Source organism: Crassostrea angulata, chromosome 10 (genome assembly GCF_025612915.1).
Source record: "Crassostrea angulata isolate pt1a10 chromosome 10, ASM2561291v2, whole genome shotgun sequence".
In the NCBI taxonomy this organism is placed as follows: domain Eukaryota; kingdom Metazoa; phylum Mollusca; class Bivalvia; order Ostreida; family Ostreidae; genus Magallana; species Magallana angulata.
In genome coordinates this window covers 47,211,953-47,233,875 of record NC_069120.1, presented here as the reverse complement: position 1 = coordinate 47,233,875, position 21,923 = coordinate 47,211,953, and the positions used below count along the sequence as shown (strand labels likewise).

General features: G+C 32.2%; 1 protein-coding gene across 1 annotated transcript; it reads right to left on the bottom strand.

Moving 5' to 3' along the window:
- Positions 1 to 510: 510 nt before the first annotated feature.
- Positions 511 to 20,783, bottom strand: LOC128166009 (multiple epidermal growth factor-like domains protein 10). Its single transcript, XM_052830927.1, has 9 exons — positions 20,747 to 20,783; positions 19,910 to 20,131; positions 19,448 to 19,690; positions 19,217 to 19,354; positions 19,001 to 19,141; positions 18,685 to 18,825; positions 18,049 to 18,189; positions 16,850 to 16,967; positions 511 to 807 (listed from the first exon to the last, which is right to left on the bottom strand). Exons 1-9 carry the CDS (start codon positions 20,781 to 20,783, stop codon positions 654 to 656), a joined length of 1,335 nt encoding a protein of 444 aa, XP_052686887.1. The 3' UTR covers positions 511 to 653.
- Positions 20,784 to 21,923: the final 1,140 nt, after the last annotated feature.

Here is a 21,923-nt window from a genome sequence, read left to right as displayed (position 1 = left end):
CGGTTTTTTTTTTCAATTGTACAAGTGCATTTTCCTTTCTGTTTCCCTTTATTATAATAAAAAAGTGTAGTCTTGTCAAAAGTAGTGTCATATTTATTTATCATGATAATCAAATGCTTGCAACATTGTTGTACTATTTTTTGTTGCGTCATCGTAATCGAAGCGGCTTTCTTGGTTATCACAAAAGAGAAAGAACGGAGCATTGTTATTGTCATAATTTGCAACAAATGTAAATATAAGAAATAAGGTATCATTTTTGGATGTATATCGGGATATAAATACGAGTTGATACGCGATCAAATCTTCCATAAAGCCCGATCACGTGACCAACCCGTATTTATATCCCGATATGCATCCAAAAATGATACCTTATTTCTGAAATATAATTAAATGTTTATTCATGATAAGAATTTAAAGCCTGAATGCAACTATTATTTTCACAATTTATCATTGTAAAACATTTGCTAAACATATAATATTATGTCAAAACGTTTTGCGACCACACTTAAACAAATACATGTACATACATATACCATTATCATGATTATCACAAAAGACTTCAGTGTGGTTTAAAAGAACTGATTTGACCTACATTTAATCATAAAAAATGATTCGAATTTTCTTAAATGTTGATAGGGATATTACATGTAGTTTTAATTTCTTAAATTGATGTTGAGGTATCCATTTTCTGATATACGTAGTTCTTCATATTGCTGACAATTGTTTGCGTTGTTGCTTTGAGTCGATGTTCTCATTATAGATGTATATTGCAAAGAGCGCACCTTCTTTACTAGACTGTAATATTTCCTGAAATTAAACAATTTATGTATACTTGTCAGCACTCCAACATAATTTATAATAAAATATACATAAAGCGATAAAAAGTCAATTGCATCAACTAATTTCAATCCGTCCGTAAATATAATCGAACAAAATAAGTATCGAATATTCAAAACCAAAAAAAAAAAAAAAAAAACCCACAAAACCTAAGTGTTTGTTGTAAAAGGGTAAAAAAAAACAAATGCATTTACATACAATTTGGTTACATTGTAAAGGTAAAGGTAAGGCTTTATAGTCTTGTTCGCAATGTAAATTGCCTCGTTCGACTTCCACATATTGCCCCCTGGCGAGACCCCTTATATTCCATAGCATTCTCAACTCCCGGGGGGGGGGGGGGGGGGGGCATACAAGCATTTACATTCACACATCCAGCTCGTCTCATGTGCCAGGTACCCCTTCTAACCCCTGGGTGGAGAGAGTGCACTACTGAAGTAACTTGTCCAAGGTTACAATGTTACCGCGATAGCGACGGACCAGACTCGAACCCGGGGCTTCCACGTCAAAATCGGTCGACGCTATCAAATGAGCCAACACCTCAACTTTGTATATCCTTAATTGCGTTTCTTAAATGTTTTTTTATAAACATATCAATATGCTTTATGTTAATATTTTATAACCAAGTCCAAATCGGTCGACGCTATCAAATGCGCCACCACCTCAACATTGTATACCCTTCCGTTTCTTTAAGGAAGTGAACATGAAAAAATTATCAACGGCTCAAATTTGTCGGTTTGATGTATATAATGATATCTGAAAACCATTTAGACACCGCTTTCCTCAGTAAAAAGATATACCAGTTGGTCACATGCTACTATTTTTACCCTGTGTTCATTAACCACGCAAGTAGTTCCATTCTAAAAATGTATGTTTTTTTTCAAAAATTCCTAGGGGTGTCAATGGGCGAATTTGGTTTCTTTAAGGGCATGGATGGAAAGAAGAAGGTTTGAAAAAATAATACTAGGTAAAAAAAAAAAGGTGGGAAAATGTAAAGGCGCAACAGGAAGGGTGTAAAGAGGCCAATGTTTACAAATTTTCCGAAGTGAAAGTGGATATTTCAGGGTAGGGGTTATTGTAGGGGCTATATCTCAGACCCCTCTTAATTGATTTTCCTGTACTTTGGATATTGTTGGACTAATGTTAGTCTGTTATTATGCCAGAATAGATTTGATTTGGTGAAATTTCTTATATGAATTTTTGCTTTATAAATGAATAAGAAGGAAAAATAATTGTGGTCTGTGTTCACTTCGAATAATTAGTTCTTGCAATTCATGAGCGCTGCCATATTGTTAAAATCGTTACCTCCCTGCTGGGTTATCTCTAAACATCTAAGAGAGGGCTGCGCACCGATTCTAACGTCAGGTAAAATACCATCATCAAAGTTTGAATTGAAACTTCATATGGATGTAATTTTGAAACAAGGATTATGGATCTCAAAATAGTGCACTCCCATCAGCAGTTAATGTTGCATGTAACTAGAATAAAATATACCTGGATCAGTATTATTGTGACCTATTTTCCTTCCAATCAGGAATTTCTTAATTTTTTGTTATGAGTATGAACATTATGTGTGCTACATAAATAAACACACAAAGTACATTGCTTAGCATCCTGGTTTTTTAAAATGTGTCTTAGTTCTGTTATTCTTCTGACAGCATAAACCGAACCGATAAACGCATCATGCATCAATCAACATCTAATCTAAGATAAAACAAATCAGAGAGAATTTAAGATTTCTATATAGCATTTACGTAAAAAGTAACGGTAAGAAACCCCACAAACAATGTTACATTTTTATATATTTTTTTAAATCTACAAAAAGCGTTTTATTTATGTAACAATGACGGCCACATCTGGAATGCGATTGTTTCATATTTCATGAATTATCTATATTCATTATTTGCACAGATCATATAATTAGTTACCTAAGGTTCTGCAGTTATAGAAATATACTGAATCATTGTCCTCTCATAACAGTTACAAATTTTGCTTCACATCCAGGCATAATTTTTCTTTGTAACTTTTATCAACTCTGTAAACATTGAACCAGTTTTATCAACTATGTATAAACATTAACCCAGTCACCAGCAGCAATGTGGCTTATGTACGTCAGAGAACAGATACATGTATGTCATGTTGTAAATTTTGAATTCACTCGGTGGGTGTAAATAGAAAAGTTGTCATGTTGTAAATTTTGTATTTATACCCACCCAGTAAATTCAAAATTTACAACATAACAGATGCATGCTAGGGAAAAATAAATTACCTCCATAAACCTTTCACCGAGAGAGTCAAAATTCCTAAAAGATCATGATAGAAATAAACAAAAAAAGGATACAGACCTCGTTTCTAAGTATCAAAAGGCTTTTAAAATTTATGAAGCAACAATTATTTATTTCATGCTCACTTCCTTTAAATGATTGTTTTTGATAAACATATCAATTCGCTTTATGTTACTTAGATGTAGAACCCTTTCGTCACCGCTTTAAAGCTTCGTTTATCGTAGCCAAAAATTGTACATATATATTCTTATTTTGGCATTTCTTCCGGTCCCCTGCTAGTTATTAAGAAGAAGGAGGAAAAAAGTTCTCTTTTTTATTCAGGGATGATAAGGGTAATAAATTTCGCAATCTTAACCCCTCCCCCTCCCACCCTTCTTTATAAGAAACAAACCAAATTTTAAGGGAACACAATATTTTGATTTTATTACTTAATGGATGTCGTCTTATAAGTTGCGGAGTTAGGTCACGAATGGTCCTACATAAATATGTTTGGAATGGAAAAAAGGGGGAAATATATTATAAAGTAGGCTTTACGTGGGGTTTTCTGGCCTATAAAAGAAGGGGAATAGCAAAACACTGGTATGATAAGGCAACTCTCAGCGATCAAACCTCTGATAGATATGACGATACGATAAGCAGCATGATGTCATATTTCAATCAGAAAGATGTCAATTTATACTTTATCTCTGGTTTAAATCATGAAAACTACAGGCGTAAAATGTCACTAGAAACTCTTCTAACTAAATATATCTACGATTTCTCTCTATTACGTATATCTATCATTGATGACGTCACATGCATGTTTAGTAGATAAGATCGTTGTCAGGAGACAAATAATCGGAATGCAGTGTAAACAATGCCGAAATAAGACTTATTTAACACTGATACACAAGATTTAGATAAATGTACTATATAACTTCAATTTCACTCCTCATTTCCTTATTTTAATTTTTTACATACTCCCAAAAAAGTGGGGGGGGGGGGGGGGGGGGGCAACTCGATGATTAATCCATTTTATATGTAAATAAAAAAACAAAACATTTTTTGCTGCAAGAAAAAGTGGGGGGGGGGGGGCAGGCCCCCTGCCCCCCCCCCCCCCCCCCATCTGATGCTACGTTCATGTTTAGCGAGTGTTATTAGGTAAGCAGATAGATATTTATGTGGCTTGACCGGCCTTTCCTCTGTCAGTGTGTAGAAAAAAGGGAAAAGTGTAACACTACCCCGAATATTATGAAAGATGAAATACTTGCAAATATCGAAAGCAAATGACTTAAACTACTTGAAAAGTGCTGCTAGAATCCCGTGCTTCGTTGCTGTAAATAAAAAATACGTAGTATTTTCAATGAAATTGATTAAGTCGAGGGGGTTTCCGATAAATAATGACAATATTTTTTTAATGCGATTAACAATAGGATTCTAGCAGTAAAACTAATAAACATGAACTAATTGCTGAGTGAATTATTGTATAATACATACATATGGCACGCCAAATTCCCAAAAATGAGCTAAACATAGTTTGACAGTCGATAAACTAGGTTTATCAGCTGTTAATTATAGTTTACGGATCCTAAACTATAGTTAACGATTCGTTAACTATAGTTTACATCTGTGAAACTATATTTCACGAATGTAAACTATAGTTTACGAATGATAATCATAGTTTATCTATTTGTAAAAAACGTTAACAATAGATTTTGCTGATAAATATAGATTCACATTTGTTAATTATTATTTACAATCGTAAACTTTAGTTAAGAGTTTTTAATTATAGTTTCAAAAATCGTGAAACTACATTTATCAGACAAATTCACAAAAATGAGCTTAACATAGTTTCACAGTCGACAAACTAGGTTTAATCGACTGTTAACTATAGTTTACGGATCGAAAACTATAGTTAACGACGTTAATCTATATTTCACGTCTGTAAACTATAGTTAACGCGATAATCTATGTTTCACATTTCTAAACTATAGTTAACACTGGAAACAGTCATTTGCGATTGTTAAACATACACTGTAGTTTATCTGATAAATATAGTTTCACAATTGTGAAACTATGATTAACAACTCTTAACTATTGTTCACGAATGCAAATTCTACAATTTAGACATTAAGGCGCCAAATTCACAAAAATGTGATAAACATAGTTTTACGTTTGTAAATCATAAATGACAGTTAACTATAGTTAAGAACCAAAAACTAAAATTAATTATTGTAAATCACAGTTTATCTGATTAATACAGTTTCACAATCGTGAAACTATATTTATCAACTCTAAACTATAGTTTACGAATGTAAACTATAGTTTACAAATGTGAATCTATATTTATCAGCAAAATCTATTGTTAACGTGTATTTCCAGACAGAAAAACATAGATTTGCATATGTAAACTATAGTTTACAGATGTGAAATATAGATTAACGTCGGTAACTATAGTTTATGATCCTGTAAACTATAGTTAACAGCCGGTAAACCTAGTTTATCGACTGTGAAACTATGTTTTGCTTATTTATGTGAATTTGGCGTGCTTTAGATTTGCAAACCGTAGTTAACTGATCATTAAACCCTATTTATCAGATAAACTATGTTTAACAACCGCAACTGATTGTTTTCAGTGTTAACTATAGTTTACAGATGTGAAACATAGATTATCGCCTTAACTATAGTTTACAGATGTGAAATATAGATTAACGTCGGTAACTATAGTTTACGATCCGTAAACTATTAATATTTAACAGTCGATAAACCTAGTTTATCGACTGTGGAACTAAGTTTAGCTCATTTTTGTGAATTTTGCGTGCCATACATACAAGTGAAATTCAGAGTAGTGTTACAGTTTTGATATTTTGTTAAGGTAAAAAGTTACCTATTCTTAACTGTTTCGTGATACCATGGCACGACAGCTTCAAAGATCGATTCGATTCCGAAGTAGAGAAATAATATCATGGCGAACACATTCTTTTGATATTAATATTCAGTACTGTTTTCTTAAAAATAAACAATGTTTAAATTGATCATAATATCGACGGGTTTTTTTTTTTTTTTAACTCGGAGTCGGATTTACCCGCGTATCTATTACAAGATACTAATATGTTTTACGGTGCGACCGTTGGGGCGAGCGCAGCTTATGATCAAATGATGAATTATGATAAATTAAATAAAAATAAAAGTAGCAACGTAATAAAATGAACTTGAATGCAAAATAAAATTAAACATATCTATTTTTTCCAGTAAATTAATTTTTTTTTATATCTATTTATAAGTAGAATTCATCTAAGATACAATGTTGTTGAATAATGAAGATTTTAACATAACGTTTATTGCAGTTTATCTCTTTTTTTCTTGCAGATGACATTTTACTCAAACTTACATATACAAATTTGACTTATCATAGAGTCCCCCCCCCCCCCTGCCCGTTTGAAAAAAAAATTATAATTATTTTTTTTTAGATTAATAATAAAAAAAATTTGCTTATCATAATAATTATAAGGATCATGGAGTCGCCCTCGCCACCCCCCCCCCCCCCTCCTTTGGAAGCATGTAATAAATTGAAGCGAAAATAACGATATCATTGAGCAGCTAAACTGCTAAAAGCATACCACGGACTCCTCAAGTAAGAATTATTTTTTTTTTTGCTAGTGGAGATTTTTTGAATGAGGCTGCCACGCCCCCTTTTAAAAAACATTCCTGGAAATTACCATAAATATATAGAATAAAATAAATGGGAGCATTGTTGCAACCACTATTGAAATAAAACCACTATTGAAATAAATTATTTCAGTACTGGTTGGAAATATATTTCATCTGAAGAATCACTTTACAACCACTATTGAAATACAACCACTACTAAAATAAAATATTTAGATAGTATTCCGGGTGTATTCCATTTTGAGATCAATTTACAGACACTGTTAAAGTACAACTACAATTAAAATTATTTTTTCAGTCGTAGCTTAGAATGAATTTCTTCATTAATTTTTCTTTAAACATTTACATTTTTTTCTTCACATTTCTTTTTCTACAAACATATCATGTCCTATGATATTGTATATTATTTGCACAATTGTGAACATCTTGTAAATAAATTGCCAGAACTTCTATTCAAACCCCCTGTATATTGAATATTTATTCATTGATAAATATTATTATAAATATCACTATTAATACAAATTATTTCAATAGGGGTTGGGGATTACTTCACTACCACCACTATTGAAATATATTATTTCAATAGTGGTTAAAGATGCGATTCATTTCAACCACTATTGAAATACTTTATTTTAATAGTGGTTGGGGATACTTTTCAATTCAACCACTATTGAAATAAAGTATTTCAATAGTGGTTGATGATGCATTTCAGTTTTATGTCTATTAATATGCAGGGGTTTTGAATAGAAGTTCTGGCAATTTACAACGTTGTCTTCTAATACAAATAATTGACAATTTCCATAAAACATGATATATCTATAGAAAGAGAAAGGTAAAGAAAAAATATGAAAATTCTATATGTTAATCTGCGAGGATTGTTTATTTCTGCACAACAGTGAAAATCCTAAAATAAGTACATTTACATCATAGTCTTAATTACAATTACCATAAAATATGCAAGTCTTTAGTACCTTAATTGTGTATTTGAATTGTTTGTTAAATAAAAACAAATGTATATGCATGTTTGTCTGCAAGAATTGGTTATTAACTTCTCAACAGCAGTGAACATTGTACCATAATTGTGTATTTGATATTATTCGTAAGATTTCTTGCATTTAAAAATAGTTTGCAAATATGATATACAACTTCTTTCTTTCCAAATGTGTTACATAATAGTAATTACATAGTTATGATTATAAGTAATTCATTCCCATCTACAATTAAACACAAAATGAATTTAATAGTAGTTGAACTTTAATGGTGTCTGTAAAATAGTTCTTATCATGAAAGACATCCCCAACCTACGAAAGCCGAGAAGGATCATTCGAGATACGAGATTCAAAATACGAGATTCGAAATACGAGATTCAAAATTCAAAATTCGAGATTCAATATCTAATTAACCAATCAAATCAAGGATCTGAAAATACGTATCCTAGCGACATCAAACTGTTCTAAATAAAGATTATTAGTACATGCTCTTATATACAAATAAATGCTATGTTCACTTCTCCCTAGCTAACTAGATAATTGTTTGTATTTATTTTTACACAGAATATTCAAGTAGACTAGTAATAATGCAGTGTGTTTCGCAGATCTAAGTGATTTTGTTTGCCCTGGTGCATTTCCACCTGATGCGTTTGAACCCTGGGGTATTTCACCACCAATAGTTTAAACCCCGGCTTTATTCACCCTTTTTGTGCAAAAATGCGGTTATGGTAGAGAGCTTCATAAGCGGAGCCAATTTCTTTTCGGTAGGGGGGTCCTAGGCCAATTTTCAATAATTTTACTATGTAAATTAAATAAGCTTCAATTTTCCCGAGGAAAGTCCAGACCCCCTGACCCCCTCCTTTATAGACCCCCTCCGCGCATGAAGGTTAGTATCTAAAACATGTTTTAATCTAAATATAAATAATCAGTCCAGGTTTCACCAATAAATATGAGCATTACTTTTATCGTTTTTTATGTATACAGGCATACATTAGTACTATGATTATAAACTAATCATTGAAATATTATCACATCATACGGAATTATTAATTAATACAAATTGTTTTTCCCTTTTCTTGAGTAAACAACTTCTTATGGGTCTTACTTTTGGCATTGTTTTCAATATAGAAAGATACATATTCTGTACAATTAAAGGTAGGGGTAATAGGGTGCCAATTTGTTCACATTGCCGATTTCTTGTGCAGAGAACAGGAAAATTAAAAAAATTTGATTGTGCATGAATTTTTCAAAATCTATTGTTGTAGTTTGTTATAATTCATTCATTGATATATCAACAAGAAAGAATAGAAGGTATAGACAGGCATATGTATCACACCCAAGTTAAGTGTCTCTGTAGTTTCCTACCCCCCCACCCCCCCCCCCCCCAAACGCATCAAAATTGACAATAATTGCATATAAATCATACAAAAGTTTACTTTGTATGTAAGTAACTCTCTAAAGATGTAAATAAGCACTGCAAAAATGTGTCTACTTAATATACTACTACATTACACTTAGCCAGATAAAATGAAATCAGGGTGAAGCTACAAGGGGCGAGAAGTGCCAATTTACCAATTTGTCGCCATACACACAGAACACCAAATAAAGAAACTGTGTGTGGTGTGGGGAATGCATAGAAAATGGCGGTAAATTATCTCAAATAACCAGTGCGGAAACCAACAAATAGGCTGTTATTTGTTACCTATCCTGCAAATACATTTATAAAAAATGTAATCGCCACATAACATGTACATAGCCGATTAAGTTAATGTTTACATATGGTCACGTACATGTAATTCTAATGTACATGAAGGCGGACGTATCAGGCGGGGATCCAGAAAAATTATTTCCAAAAATGATCGGTTGAATTACATTAAAAGGTTTGAAAATTGTTTTAAACTATCGCGCAGGTCAAAATGCATGATAGAAGCTATGTACAGTGTAATTGGAAACTTTCATTTTATATCAATATGTAGTATTACCTATTACATGTATAACAAATGAGAGTATAGCACAACTGCCACAAACAATACATGTCCTTTACCAGCACCACCCCCTCCCCATAAAAAAATGAAACAATTGTTGTTTTATTTGCTAAACATGTGTGTGGTTCAAGATTTTTCTAGAGGACATACCCGATTAGAATTGAAAAATGAATCGTTTAAAACTAATTTTGTCAAATTTTTTAGATTCATTTAGTTATATGTTGGTCCATTTGGGTAAATAGATGCACCAGCACAGCTTATTATATATATATTCATTTCCACACTCATTCACATCTCCAATGCTGAAGAGTTCCAGTCAAGGTCACAAATAGCCTGTTTCAGAATATGTCGTACTCAAAGGTTTCAACCTTATCATTTTATGAATATTACATTATAAAATTAAAAGGTTTAGTTATAAATACCGGATATTTCCTTTTAATTTACTGTGGAATCATTAATATTCGTGGTGGCTCAATTTTCGTGGAATTCGTGGGAAGTCCTCTCCCACGAATTTAAATCCTCAACGAAAACAAATTTAGAAACAGTTTTCTTTGTTACTTAAACAGTAACCGACGCATCCACGAAATTACATCCCCGCAAATAAACAAAAAAGTCACAATCCACGAAAATTGGCCCCCACGAATTAAAATGATTCCAAATTTTCCCGAATCACTTTGTGTGGCACTGGTCTGAGATTCGGAAGAGACGTCCGTCAAAAAAATTTCAGTCTCGACGAATCTCGCTGAGATTACCCCCCCCCCCCCCCGAAATTTATATACTGAAAACCAATTATTGAGTACAACATCCGCACACAATTTAAAGAAAATTTCATGTTTTTTTTAAAGAAATATCAATTACCCCAAACCCCTCCACGGAAAAGGAAATGCTAGGTGATGAGAGAGAGAGAGAGAGAGAGTCGATGTAAATCACACGTGCGCTAACACCGTTTAAATTAAAGCTTGCTAGTTGGTCTGCCCTATCCTAGCTACCTCCTCTCTTTTCTCATTTGAGAGGCTTAATCGTCTGTATATGCTTGTATCAAATCAAACAATTTCAAATTATAAATCAATATTGAATATGACACTACAAAACCCCCCCTCTCTCTCTCTCTCTCTCTCTCTCTCTCTCTCTCTCTCTCTCTCTCTCTCTCTCTCTCTCTCTCATATCGACAATGACATTGATACCTTACAATACACTATTCCTATCTGGATTGTCGTCTTTGAGGTTGTAAATCTTTATATCTTCTATGGTTTAAAACTTTATCATAACCAATATTTTGACATGTCGATTATTTCATTGAATTTCGTTTCATAGCTAATACCACACTCAGTTTTAATTATTTAATGATTAAACAGATCTTTTTTCCCGAGCCGATTTTTACACGGTTGGGGCAAATACACTACGGGTTAAAATGGTTCGGGGGGGGGGGATACATACAGGACAAACAAAATCACATAGATTCGCAAAGCCAACAGTGCTATCACTAATTTAATTGTTTATATTGTGTGGGGTTAATTCATCAATGTTAATTTAACCATTTTATAACCATTACATAAGAGCTATTAAGACATCTATTTGTAGGAAAGAACATGTACGAATGATCTTTATTTAGAACAGTGTGATGTTGCTAGGATACAGGTTTCAGATCCATGATTTGATTGGTTAATTTAGATATTGAATCTCGAATTTCGAATCTTGAATCTCGTATTTCGAATCTCGTATTTTGAATCTCGAATCTCGAATGATCCTTCTCGGCTTTCGTACCAACCTGTATGAAATCATAACTTCAATAGTGGTTGTATGTCAATAGTGGTTGCAAAGTGATTGTTCTAATGAAATAGGTCCCCAACCACTATTGAAACAATTTTATTTCAACAGTGGTTTTATTTCAATAGTGGTTGCAACAGAGCATTCATCCAATTGAGAGTCAGTTACAACTGTTTCCTATCTCTAAAGAAATATCCCATTCGTGTTAGCTTTGCAAGATTTTGAGAAGATTTTGGTAATATTTCAGCAGATTTACAATAACTAGTCAGAGTAATTTCCCCTTATTGTGACCTCAAAGTTCACGTCGGTCAAGTGTCGTCTGTCTCATTAAAACTACCCTGGAAAAAAAAAATTCGCGAAATATACTGTTTTATTTACTTAAAAACCATGATGTTCTTAAATTTACACATTTTGTCCGTTTTACTTTGATTCTTGCGAGAAGGTAAGAAAATCATTTGCAACGCTTGGAATTGCATTGTGTGTCGAAATTTACTAACGCCGAAAAAATTCTGTCGGATCAATGTGAAAGAATTCCATTGTGATGTCACCCGAAAGGACGATCACTCTGTTAGTCTTATGTAATGGGATTATGTTGTGTCAACGGTATATTTAATTAAAATGCATGTATATAGCCTTTAATTAATATGTTTACGGTGTGACTGTTGGGGCGAGCGCAGAAGGAACTACACATCTCTCATCATTGCTAAATGCAACCTTTGGAGTTTCCCAACCAAAAACTTTGGCTTTGTCTCGAAAACTTTTACCACCGCAATGAACCCGGAGTTATCAAACATTTATTCCAATTGTCCCACCCAAGGCTAATTTAAACAGACTTATCAAAATATCTTGATTTAAAATACAAAGCTGTTTAAAGCAGTTTGGTCCGATTTTTTTGTAATTACAGTATCACATTTTTTTTCATACAAATTATATTTCTTAGAAAGTTATCGACTTTCTCCTATTTACACCAGCAGAATCAGTCTCCTTTCAAAGTAAGAAATATTCAAAGTAAATAAAAATAATTTCTTTTTGGGCAAACGAAAAAACAAACCAAAATGCATTACGGGAATGTTTAGAAAAGGAAACCGCTTGGTTTCGTCCCTCGAATGATTGGGGTTATTCAACCCGCATGCTATGCATCGATTGTAAAGAAAGCCGACTTTAGAAATATTAGCGAACAAAACGTACACATGTTTATTTGTAATTTGTCTGATCATTTCGACCTTGAAATTTGGCATAATTGACGGGTAAAATTACTGCAATGTCTATTATTATACAAATACTAAGCATAGCCATCGTTTAAAAGCGTGCATAAAATTTGATATAAAATCGGACCAAACAGCTTTAAGGGCTTTTTATGTAAATATAATTATGTTTAATTTAGCATTCCTTTGCTTTTTATTAATGATCCTTAAATCAGTAAACAATAAATTTCGTGTCTGTGTTATTTCTCAATTTGTTCCTTGTTCTTTTCTGTGTTTTAATTATTTTCCTGTGTAACATCAGTTTTGTTTTAATTTATTTTTTTTTAAATTTTTGTATGCTATATATGATTTGTAGACATTTGCCCTCCTCCTTTTTTAGTGTGTGATAACCAATATTATTTAAAGATTTGGCCACATATGCAACTTAAAAAAAACCTGTAGATATTTAACAGTTTATTTTTTCTAATTATTGTTTTATTCATTCTATTACAAAATGACGTGGCTGCACGTAGATCTGATAATTTTCTTTTTTAATAAATTTTTGTCACCTACCTAACGTGTGCATACATGTATATGATTGGATCAATATACAGTAAATTAAGCATGGAACTTGCATGTGTATTTACTAACCAAAAACAAATTTCAAAACAAAACTACATGTAATCAGCAAAAAAGTCGCCATCATCTTGTAAAGATGCTTGATCCAACTCCAAATGATAGCGCGAGATCACTGTGACGCCATACTTAACTTTCTTTCTCTCGACAGTTTTCGTTAATTTTCGGATAAATTAGGGGAAGGAAATGACGTCATATGTCAACAAAATTCAGATAGGTACAGTTTTTTTTTACATAAGCATATGTGCTGTTTACTTTAGTTTTTTTTTGTTAGTATGCGATTTAGAGGTAAGAATTTTCCTTAGATACGCTGTCTATTCCACCATGCTGTTATGCACCATAAAGGATTATTGGGACATGTAGAACTTTTTCACGCGGGTCCACAAAATTTTCTTTGAACAATGTGCAGATTTCAACTCGAATAACCTCCGTTCGTACATGTTGTCTATGGAGTGTCGCCTCGCTATTATAATCTTCTTCTCGTGAGAGTGTGAAATGGGAAGCCATATTTAAAGGGATATTAAATATTAGGCTGTCTATGTCTTGACGAAAGTCTAAATACGAAAAGCGCATTTACATGCACAACTTTTTGCAGTTGTCTATACCAAAAAAAATGTTTCGTTCCCCATTTAATTTTGTTTTCTGAAATTTTTAAAGTACAGAGGCTTTGGGAAATCACCAGTAGCAAATCCTTGATGCGTATTAGTTAAATATTAAGCAACATGCGAAACAAAATATTTGTCACATGGCACATGGTAAGATAACGCTGAAATAATCGTACAGGGCAAGATGATAAACGTACACATTTGCTAGAGACTATACGAGTGCATATTTCCCAGAATTCGTACTCGGAAGGCAGAGGACTGTTGGTTTTTTTAAAAAATGTCAAACATGTTCCGAGGGGTACACGTGTACATTAATTAAATGAAGCAAATATAAATACGTGGGAACAGATACATAAAGGCTGATTAATTACACTTCATATACCCATAGCATAGATAAAAGACCCATGCAATGTACATGTAATTATCAAAGTGAATGTGTACTAAAGATGTTCTGCTCCACAAAGTGTTCGACAGATTTTTCAAAGTTTAGGCCTTATCTGCACTACAACATCTTATTCCAGTGCCTTGCAAAAAAGAAAACAAAATTGGCTTGTTCTACAGCGATATAAGATAGAGCCTTATTTTAACAATAAAATGCTTTCTTTGGTGATTCATGTGGGATATGAAGGCATCGACCTGCAGAAAAATAACACACCCCGCGTCAGCGTGTTACTTATATTTTTTTCTTCATTAGAATTTGAGTCTGATATCATCATGATTATTTTTATCCGGGCTCTGCTGAAGCAGAGTCCTGGCTGTAGGCAGGCAAATCGCCAATGTTACTATAAATAGCACAACTTCAAGAGTAAACAAAAAAACCAAACAGCGTCAAAGTAAAAGCTTCCACTATACCAAATTGTTACACAAAGAGCCACGTTTTGTCAAAAGTGTTGGCATTTTGCTTCTTTTTTTTAATTTCGACTGAATTGTCTATCTTTTTTTAGTTTTCTTATTTATAACGTGTTTTAAAAACAAGGCTATGCATTTTGGACACATACAATGCGCATGAATTTCCATGAACTACTTTGCTGTGAGTTGAGGAAATGGGGATTGAATTTATAACTCTTGTTGCAAAATTCAAGGCAGCAACTGTTGATTTTTTCCTACTAAACAGACATATTTTTGTTTATAGCCGCATACAAAATTTGGTCGCTCTCTGACGCTTTGCCGAAATTAAAAGCATATGAGAGAGAGAGAGAGAGAGAGAGAGAGAGAGAGAGAGATTTTCAGTCTTTATTTCACAATGCATAGAGACAGACCAAAAGAGCCCGGCTTTCAGTAATTCAGTACTTTGATTTGTTTTAGGTTGCTGAAGGTTTCGACCGATTGATAAACTGGTTAAAACTAAATTGTGTAGATTTCATTCCTGTCAGTATCGACAGAACTGTGAATTACAATCGTTTTTGCTTAAGAAATAGAGGATAAAATACACGGTATATGTATATAAATCAAAGCGTGTACTTCCAATAATATAGCAGAACAGACAATATACACTGTACATTGTATATTAATTAAATAAATATATAATAAAGTTCCATGAAATAAATTAAACCATTCAGTCTTCATGAAATAAAACATCGGCAAAAAACACATTATGTACTATATACTATCTACTATATAGCAGCTGTTTCCTGGGGAAAAGACTACGATATAGCCAGTTTTTCAAAGGGAAACGCTAATATGGGGGGAAAGCTACTCTACAACACCGATAAATCCGAGAAAGGTACTATAAACATTGTACCTAATCTAAACTTAGTTTTTCCTAACGGTGTAAATTAATTGATAATCAACGAAAAGGGTTGGATGTTTTGCTTTTTGTTAATTTTTGTTATTGTTATTGCTTTTTTATTGGGGGGGGGGGGGGGGTAGTACACATGAAATATGTATACATCTACATTAAAGCACATAAATTGATGCTTGACAATTGTTGGGGAAAATATCACAATTTACTTTGAAAAATTGTATCTTGAACTTAAACGGAAAGGAGAATATTTCCTACAAACGCAGGAATTATTATTTAAACAATATGAAACCATAAAGGGGGGATGAAGATTTATACAGCCCTGAGATTATCTAAAATTTAATGGAAATATTTTAGGAAAGAAAGGGTGGTAAAATGATATGATTTTTGCAATACTTAAGTTATCTCCTTTTTAAGTTTTGTTAATCTTTACTTTGTCCCATTATATTTATGCAGCACGTTTTCTTAAATTATTCGATATTTATAAATAGGGGATTTTGCATTGCAACAAACATGAAAGTACACCGGGTGATAACTTAAAAAAATTGTGCGAGGTAATCCTAGTGACTTCCAAATGGAACAATATTTCAATATTTTCCATTTATACATTTGTTTTCGTTCATGTAAATTTTTCCAAATGAACATTGATAAAGTTTCAATAAAGGTATCTTGGATATGTTCCCTTTCATCGATTTCATTTTTACTTTTTTCACAAGTATGTATATTTCTATTAAAAATCGTCCAAATGTACTGCATAAATATCTTGTGACAGACTATAATTCGAGCAACCTGTGCCTGCACAGGTTAAATCTGGTTCTCAATTATTATGTTCACGGCCTAAATACATTGTTAAATTAGAGTTGTGTTCAGGCAAATTCTAGTCTGGAATCCAGGACAATTATACTTTTAACTTTTAAGGACAATGACCAAATTTTAACCTTTTTATCTTTTGAACGAGACAACCTTTTAATCCTTACACTATAATTATTTATCTACTCTGTCAGCATCATTTGAAAATATGTTCAACAAACCGACATAAAGCACTTTCAATACGTGATATAAGGTAGGAAGCAGCGCCAAGAGTAGGATGAATGATGATATATTATTTTTTATGATCGTTTTGTTAAATTGCGTTAAGATTGTTTTGTATAAATAATAAGCTAGCGAGATCTTACCATATAAAAAACAGGCATACACTGCCTAATGCAATGCTGATGATAACCAAGACCGATAATCCAGCGATGTAAGATGGTTCATTACAATTATCACTGAATGCATTAGACTCTAAGTCAGCTGTAAATTAAAACCAAAAAAAGTACAATACCTCTACACAGTATTGAAGTATTTTGTTTATATCTTGTCTTTCTTACTTGTAACAACTTGTGTTTTATTTACTTATATGGATTTGTTAGACTAACTTCATAGTTACAAGGAAATATTTATGGATTGCAATGTGCTAACATAGAAAAACAAGCTTCTTTATTCTCTTTTACTCCTTTTCATATCTATACATAATATCTTTAATTCACTTAAAGCCAGAGAATCTGCTTTTCATTTTTGGAAATGCAAGATCCGTCGACGTTGTTACATACCATATTTTGCAGCTAAGTAAACAATTCTGCCCACAACCCATCTACATAAAATATGTTCTGTCATAGCATGCTTTTAAACAAACAACCTAACTCTTTTAACTTTAATTTGATTGAAATGAATATTTTATTTACTTTGAACGAAAAACGGTCCACTGATGATGATGAAAATCGGTCTTTATGTTATAGAACTTTTATTGTATTTTTAAAATACATCTATCGTCCAAAAGCTAATTCTTTATCTCTGATCAGCTTAACTGCCCAAAAGTATTTGTGTTTTAGAAATATTTTCATCTTTTAAGATAATCTCAATTAAATCGAATTTTAAGGGCTTTTTATAAAAAAAATTCTAAAATTGAAGGTTACCGTGCGATAAAACCTACAGAGATTCTGCAAAATTATATGGACTTACTGAAATCTGAACTATTGTTATGATTGTGCTGCCAATATTTTATAACTAGAAATTTTTTTTTGTTCGAATTCTATTTGTTTTGCTACATGTCTATTAGTGTTGTATTCCTGAAAATTATTAAAATATATTTTTATTCATCTTATAGATATGTTTTGTATTTAGAACAAATTTTGCTCATGATATTGAACTTTTAACAAGCCAAATTTTAACACTGAGTTAACACTATCTTTAATTGATTGAAAACTTTTTAATTAGCATGAGCATGCAATCTACAAAGTAAAGTTTTATCTCCTTTATGCTTTGATTATAAATCGTAAATATTGATCTGTAACACATTACAATGAATTAAATAAAAAATGATAACATTATTTACTTAGATTGCAAAAAGGTTTTATATATCCTGAAGCACATCCACTATCACAGTGGCCAGTTCTTGAATTACAGATAACGTTATCTAGACAGTGTCCACTGCACTGATTGCTACAACCTTTACCAAACGTTCCGATTTCACAACCTGTAATTAATTACAATATATTGTATAATTAATATGATAAACAACGTTTATAGGATAAACATAGTTTTTGATATTTTTCATTATTTTAACTACCTTGCTGATTGACCAGGTATAGATTAACATAAGTATCATAGTTTAAAACTATTAAACATATCTTTTTGCCGTGTATCTTACGTATATAATATAATATGGTGTTCCAGCAAGGAAGTTTAAATGATCAGTATTCAGATATACATACAAATATTCTCATGTGGAGTATATTACAATTAATTAATAGCTTAATAGTCCTTTCCAAATTTGATTTAGTTTTAAAGCATACATGTTATTTTTTAAAAAAAATAATGTAAAATTGAAGATCCTTGATTAATAATCAGATAATCAATGCTTTTCCTGATTGTAAAATTGTGAATTGTGCATATTTCGATCCACCTGAAAAAAAAAAGTACGCCTGTCATGATCACTGCATATTTAGGTCTACATTTGATTTTTACAAACCTGTTTTACATATCTCTCCAGTGTACCCAAAATCGCAGCCAGTGTCACAATTTCCAGTTGTTCTATTACATGCAACGCTACCTAAACAATGCCCACTACATTTCTGCGCACAATATGGTCCATAAGTTCCTAGTGGACATTCTAAAAAAATATGTATTCATTTGATATCATGTAAAATCAAACATATTAACATATAAATGATCAAAGATGAAAACTCTTTTTTAATACCTGAAAATGTTTGACCAATTATCATATACATAATATAGTAAACAAACTCATCCTACATGTATGCACATTGTTCTTTTATTCCTACAACCTTTTGTACAGTTTGATCCAGTCCAACCATTACCACATCCGTTGTCACACAAACCACTGGTGTGGTTACAAGTCTTGCTGTCTTTACAATGTCCAACACACTTTGATTCACACTTTAGACCATAAAATCCGACAGGACATGCTTTGTTAAAAAAAATAATTTAAAATAATAACAATTTATGCAAATTGTCATCGTGTTGAGAACTTTTTGTCATACCTAAGTCACAATGTGCTCCTAGCCACCCAGCTTTACAACCTAAACAGGTTCCATTGATGATGTCACATCTACGTTCATGACAATTATCTGGACAGGGTTTATCACAGTTTTCTCCATAAACACCGGATGAGGAACAACCTTATTCACGAATTATTAGTGTTGATTATTACATGATACATAGGTTAATAAATTGAAAGCATGCTGAACAGTTGAAAATATCAGTAAAATTACCTGTCACTGTTACTTCGCACAGCTCTGTAAAAACTGAAACAATTTCATAACCTATAGGATAGGTTGTTCTATATACTCTTTCATTGTAAAAGATAACATAGCGTCCATATGTTATACAGGTTGTGTTGAAATCCAAGGGAGGTAACTCCGGTCCGTTCTTGTAACATAGAAACCCGTCATTTCTGTCAGTTGTGTTGGACACATACAAGGAAAACCCAGCGAAGCGTCCCCTCTGTCTGAGAACTATATAATATAAAGATGTCACTGTGAGGTTTGTGATTTAGATAAGTATTACAAATTTCCGAAAAATTGATATGTTTTCTTTGCTTTCTGTAAACTTACAATATGTTGTGTGTAGGAATAAGTTTGTGAATTCAAATGGTATAATGTCGTTAACATTTTAAACTATTGATTACATGTCTATAAAATCTTACACGATAAACAAGAACAACGTCTGTTTACCATATTCCTGTCCATAGTCCCTGAACTGTATCCTGACATTGTACACAATGCGTATATCTCCAAGGTCTACGTACCACCATGTGAATTTATCTGGTGATGTTATTCCCATTAAAGTTCGCATACATGTGCCCATGTTTCTGTCCAATGCATCTGTTGCCACACATCTAGGACAGGACTCAGAAGTTCTATATTGAGCAGCACTCTTATTTGCAGAGAAATCATCTGTTTATGTATTTTATGATTAATTGATATTTTATTACATATCATTATTTTAACGTAATCAAAATGATACTTATTTTATTAGAGACAATGTTGTTGTATACATATAAGAACATATAGCATTTGGTAGCTTGGTAGCCAAACTCTAAATTTTGCTGTATGACTTTACATCATACTTTTTTCTTAAAAAAAACAACAAAGGGGGCTACTGTCATACTATACAAAGTCTTGAGCAAGTACAGACCAAAATTTAAAAACAAACCCGAAATTTTAGCATATGTAATAGAGAACGTATCTGAATGCATTTAAGAGATGTGATTTTTTTGACAATTATTCTTAATAGAAAATCATTTACATTTGTTAATCTAATTGAAAATAAATGCCTTACCATAGCAAAGTATGACTAAAAATGCATTTAATATCCATATAACTCGAGCAGTTAACATGTCTGGACGCCTTTAAATCCTATTAAAACAACATTCCTAACGTGATATATAGCAGGAAGTAAAATTTATGGTATTTTATGGTGGAATATTCTTGTGAGAAATCAATACATAAAAGAGTTAACAAGATCGATCCATATATCAGTGTGATGAAAGCAATCCCCCTTCTCCTGACTATTGTCAGGGTCTGACAGGTATCCATAGGAGGTCATCTTTACACGACCTTTACTTCTAATCAATCAGGGAAGGGTTTTCACTGCTTTAGAAAATCTAGATAGAACAATTAATTCATGCTTTTTTTTATATAACCTCCAGTATTGAAGAGTTACACATCTCATAAAACTGATAGAATCATGTCTGTGATTCGTTAGGGTTACCGTAAATTTGGTTTTTTCGCGTGTCATCTTCAAAAAATGATATAATGCCTCTATTCACAGATTCTATTTATTTTAAATATCTCAAAATCCACGTATTATCCTTTTGATAATTTGATATTAATGGGAGAGCCACTACAACAGATATAACCCTACACTTGAGTAATTTTCAGTGTTTATCCTTTGACCTCCTTGTATATGTTTTGGCATTTCAAATGTCATAGCTCTTCACTGTACCTGTGGAATTATTGGGTTTTAGGTATTTCGAATAATGCATGTGTCTGAGCAAATGATGCAATTTTATCATTGTATGTAATGTATGTATATAACGTATGTAACGTTTTTATGTATGAATGTATGTATGTATGCATGCATGCATGCATGTATGTATAATAACATATATATTTTTTATATATATATTTACATATTTACATATTTTTACATAATTCCATTCCTGAGAACGTTTTTCCAAGCCTTTCATTTTACAAAGTTTAATATTCATTTTGGAACACAATTTCATGAATTTTGATGGGATAACATATAAGCAAAAACTTGGAATAGCTATGGGAACTAAAGTTACCCCAACCTATGCTACACTTGTTTAGGATTTCTGGAGGAAAAGTTATATAAAAACCTGGAGGAGCAATTTAGTGTTGAATTTAAAACTTTCAAACAACAATCATGGAAAGGATTTTTGGACGACTGTTTTATCATTTTGACTAAAACCAAGGGTGAATTACATAAGTTTTACAATATTTTAAACAATTTGAACAACCATTTGAAATTTACAATGGACTGTAGCGAAGAAAAACTCCCATTTCTTGATGTTTTGATCATAAAAAGAGAGGACATAATTATTACTTATATATATTATAAACCTACGGACACCAAACAATACCTTGTTTATGATTCGTGCAAACCAAAACACATTAAGAAAAACATACCTTATAATTTAGCCAGGCGCCTTTGTACTATAAT

What these genes read in the sequence shown, in the direction of transcription:
- LOC128166009 (XM_052830927.1), bottom strand. Translation starts at nt 20,783, where the DNA reads ATGACCTCCTATGGATACCTGTCAGACCCTGACAATA. An exon ending in GGACTATGGACAGGAATATG is followed by an intron (nt 19,691 to 19,909) that starts GTAAACAGACGT and finishes TATATTATATAG; the next exon opens with TTCTCAGACAGAGGGGACGC. An exon ending in TGGAGAGATATGTAAAACAG is followed by an intron (nt 18,190 to 18,684) that starts GTTTGTAAAAAT and finishes AATTAATTACAG; the next exon opens with GTTGTGAAATCGGAACGTTT.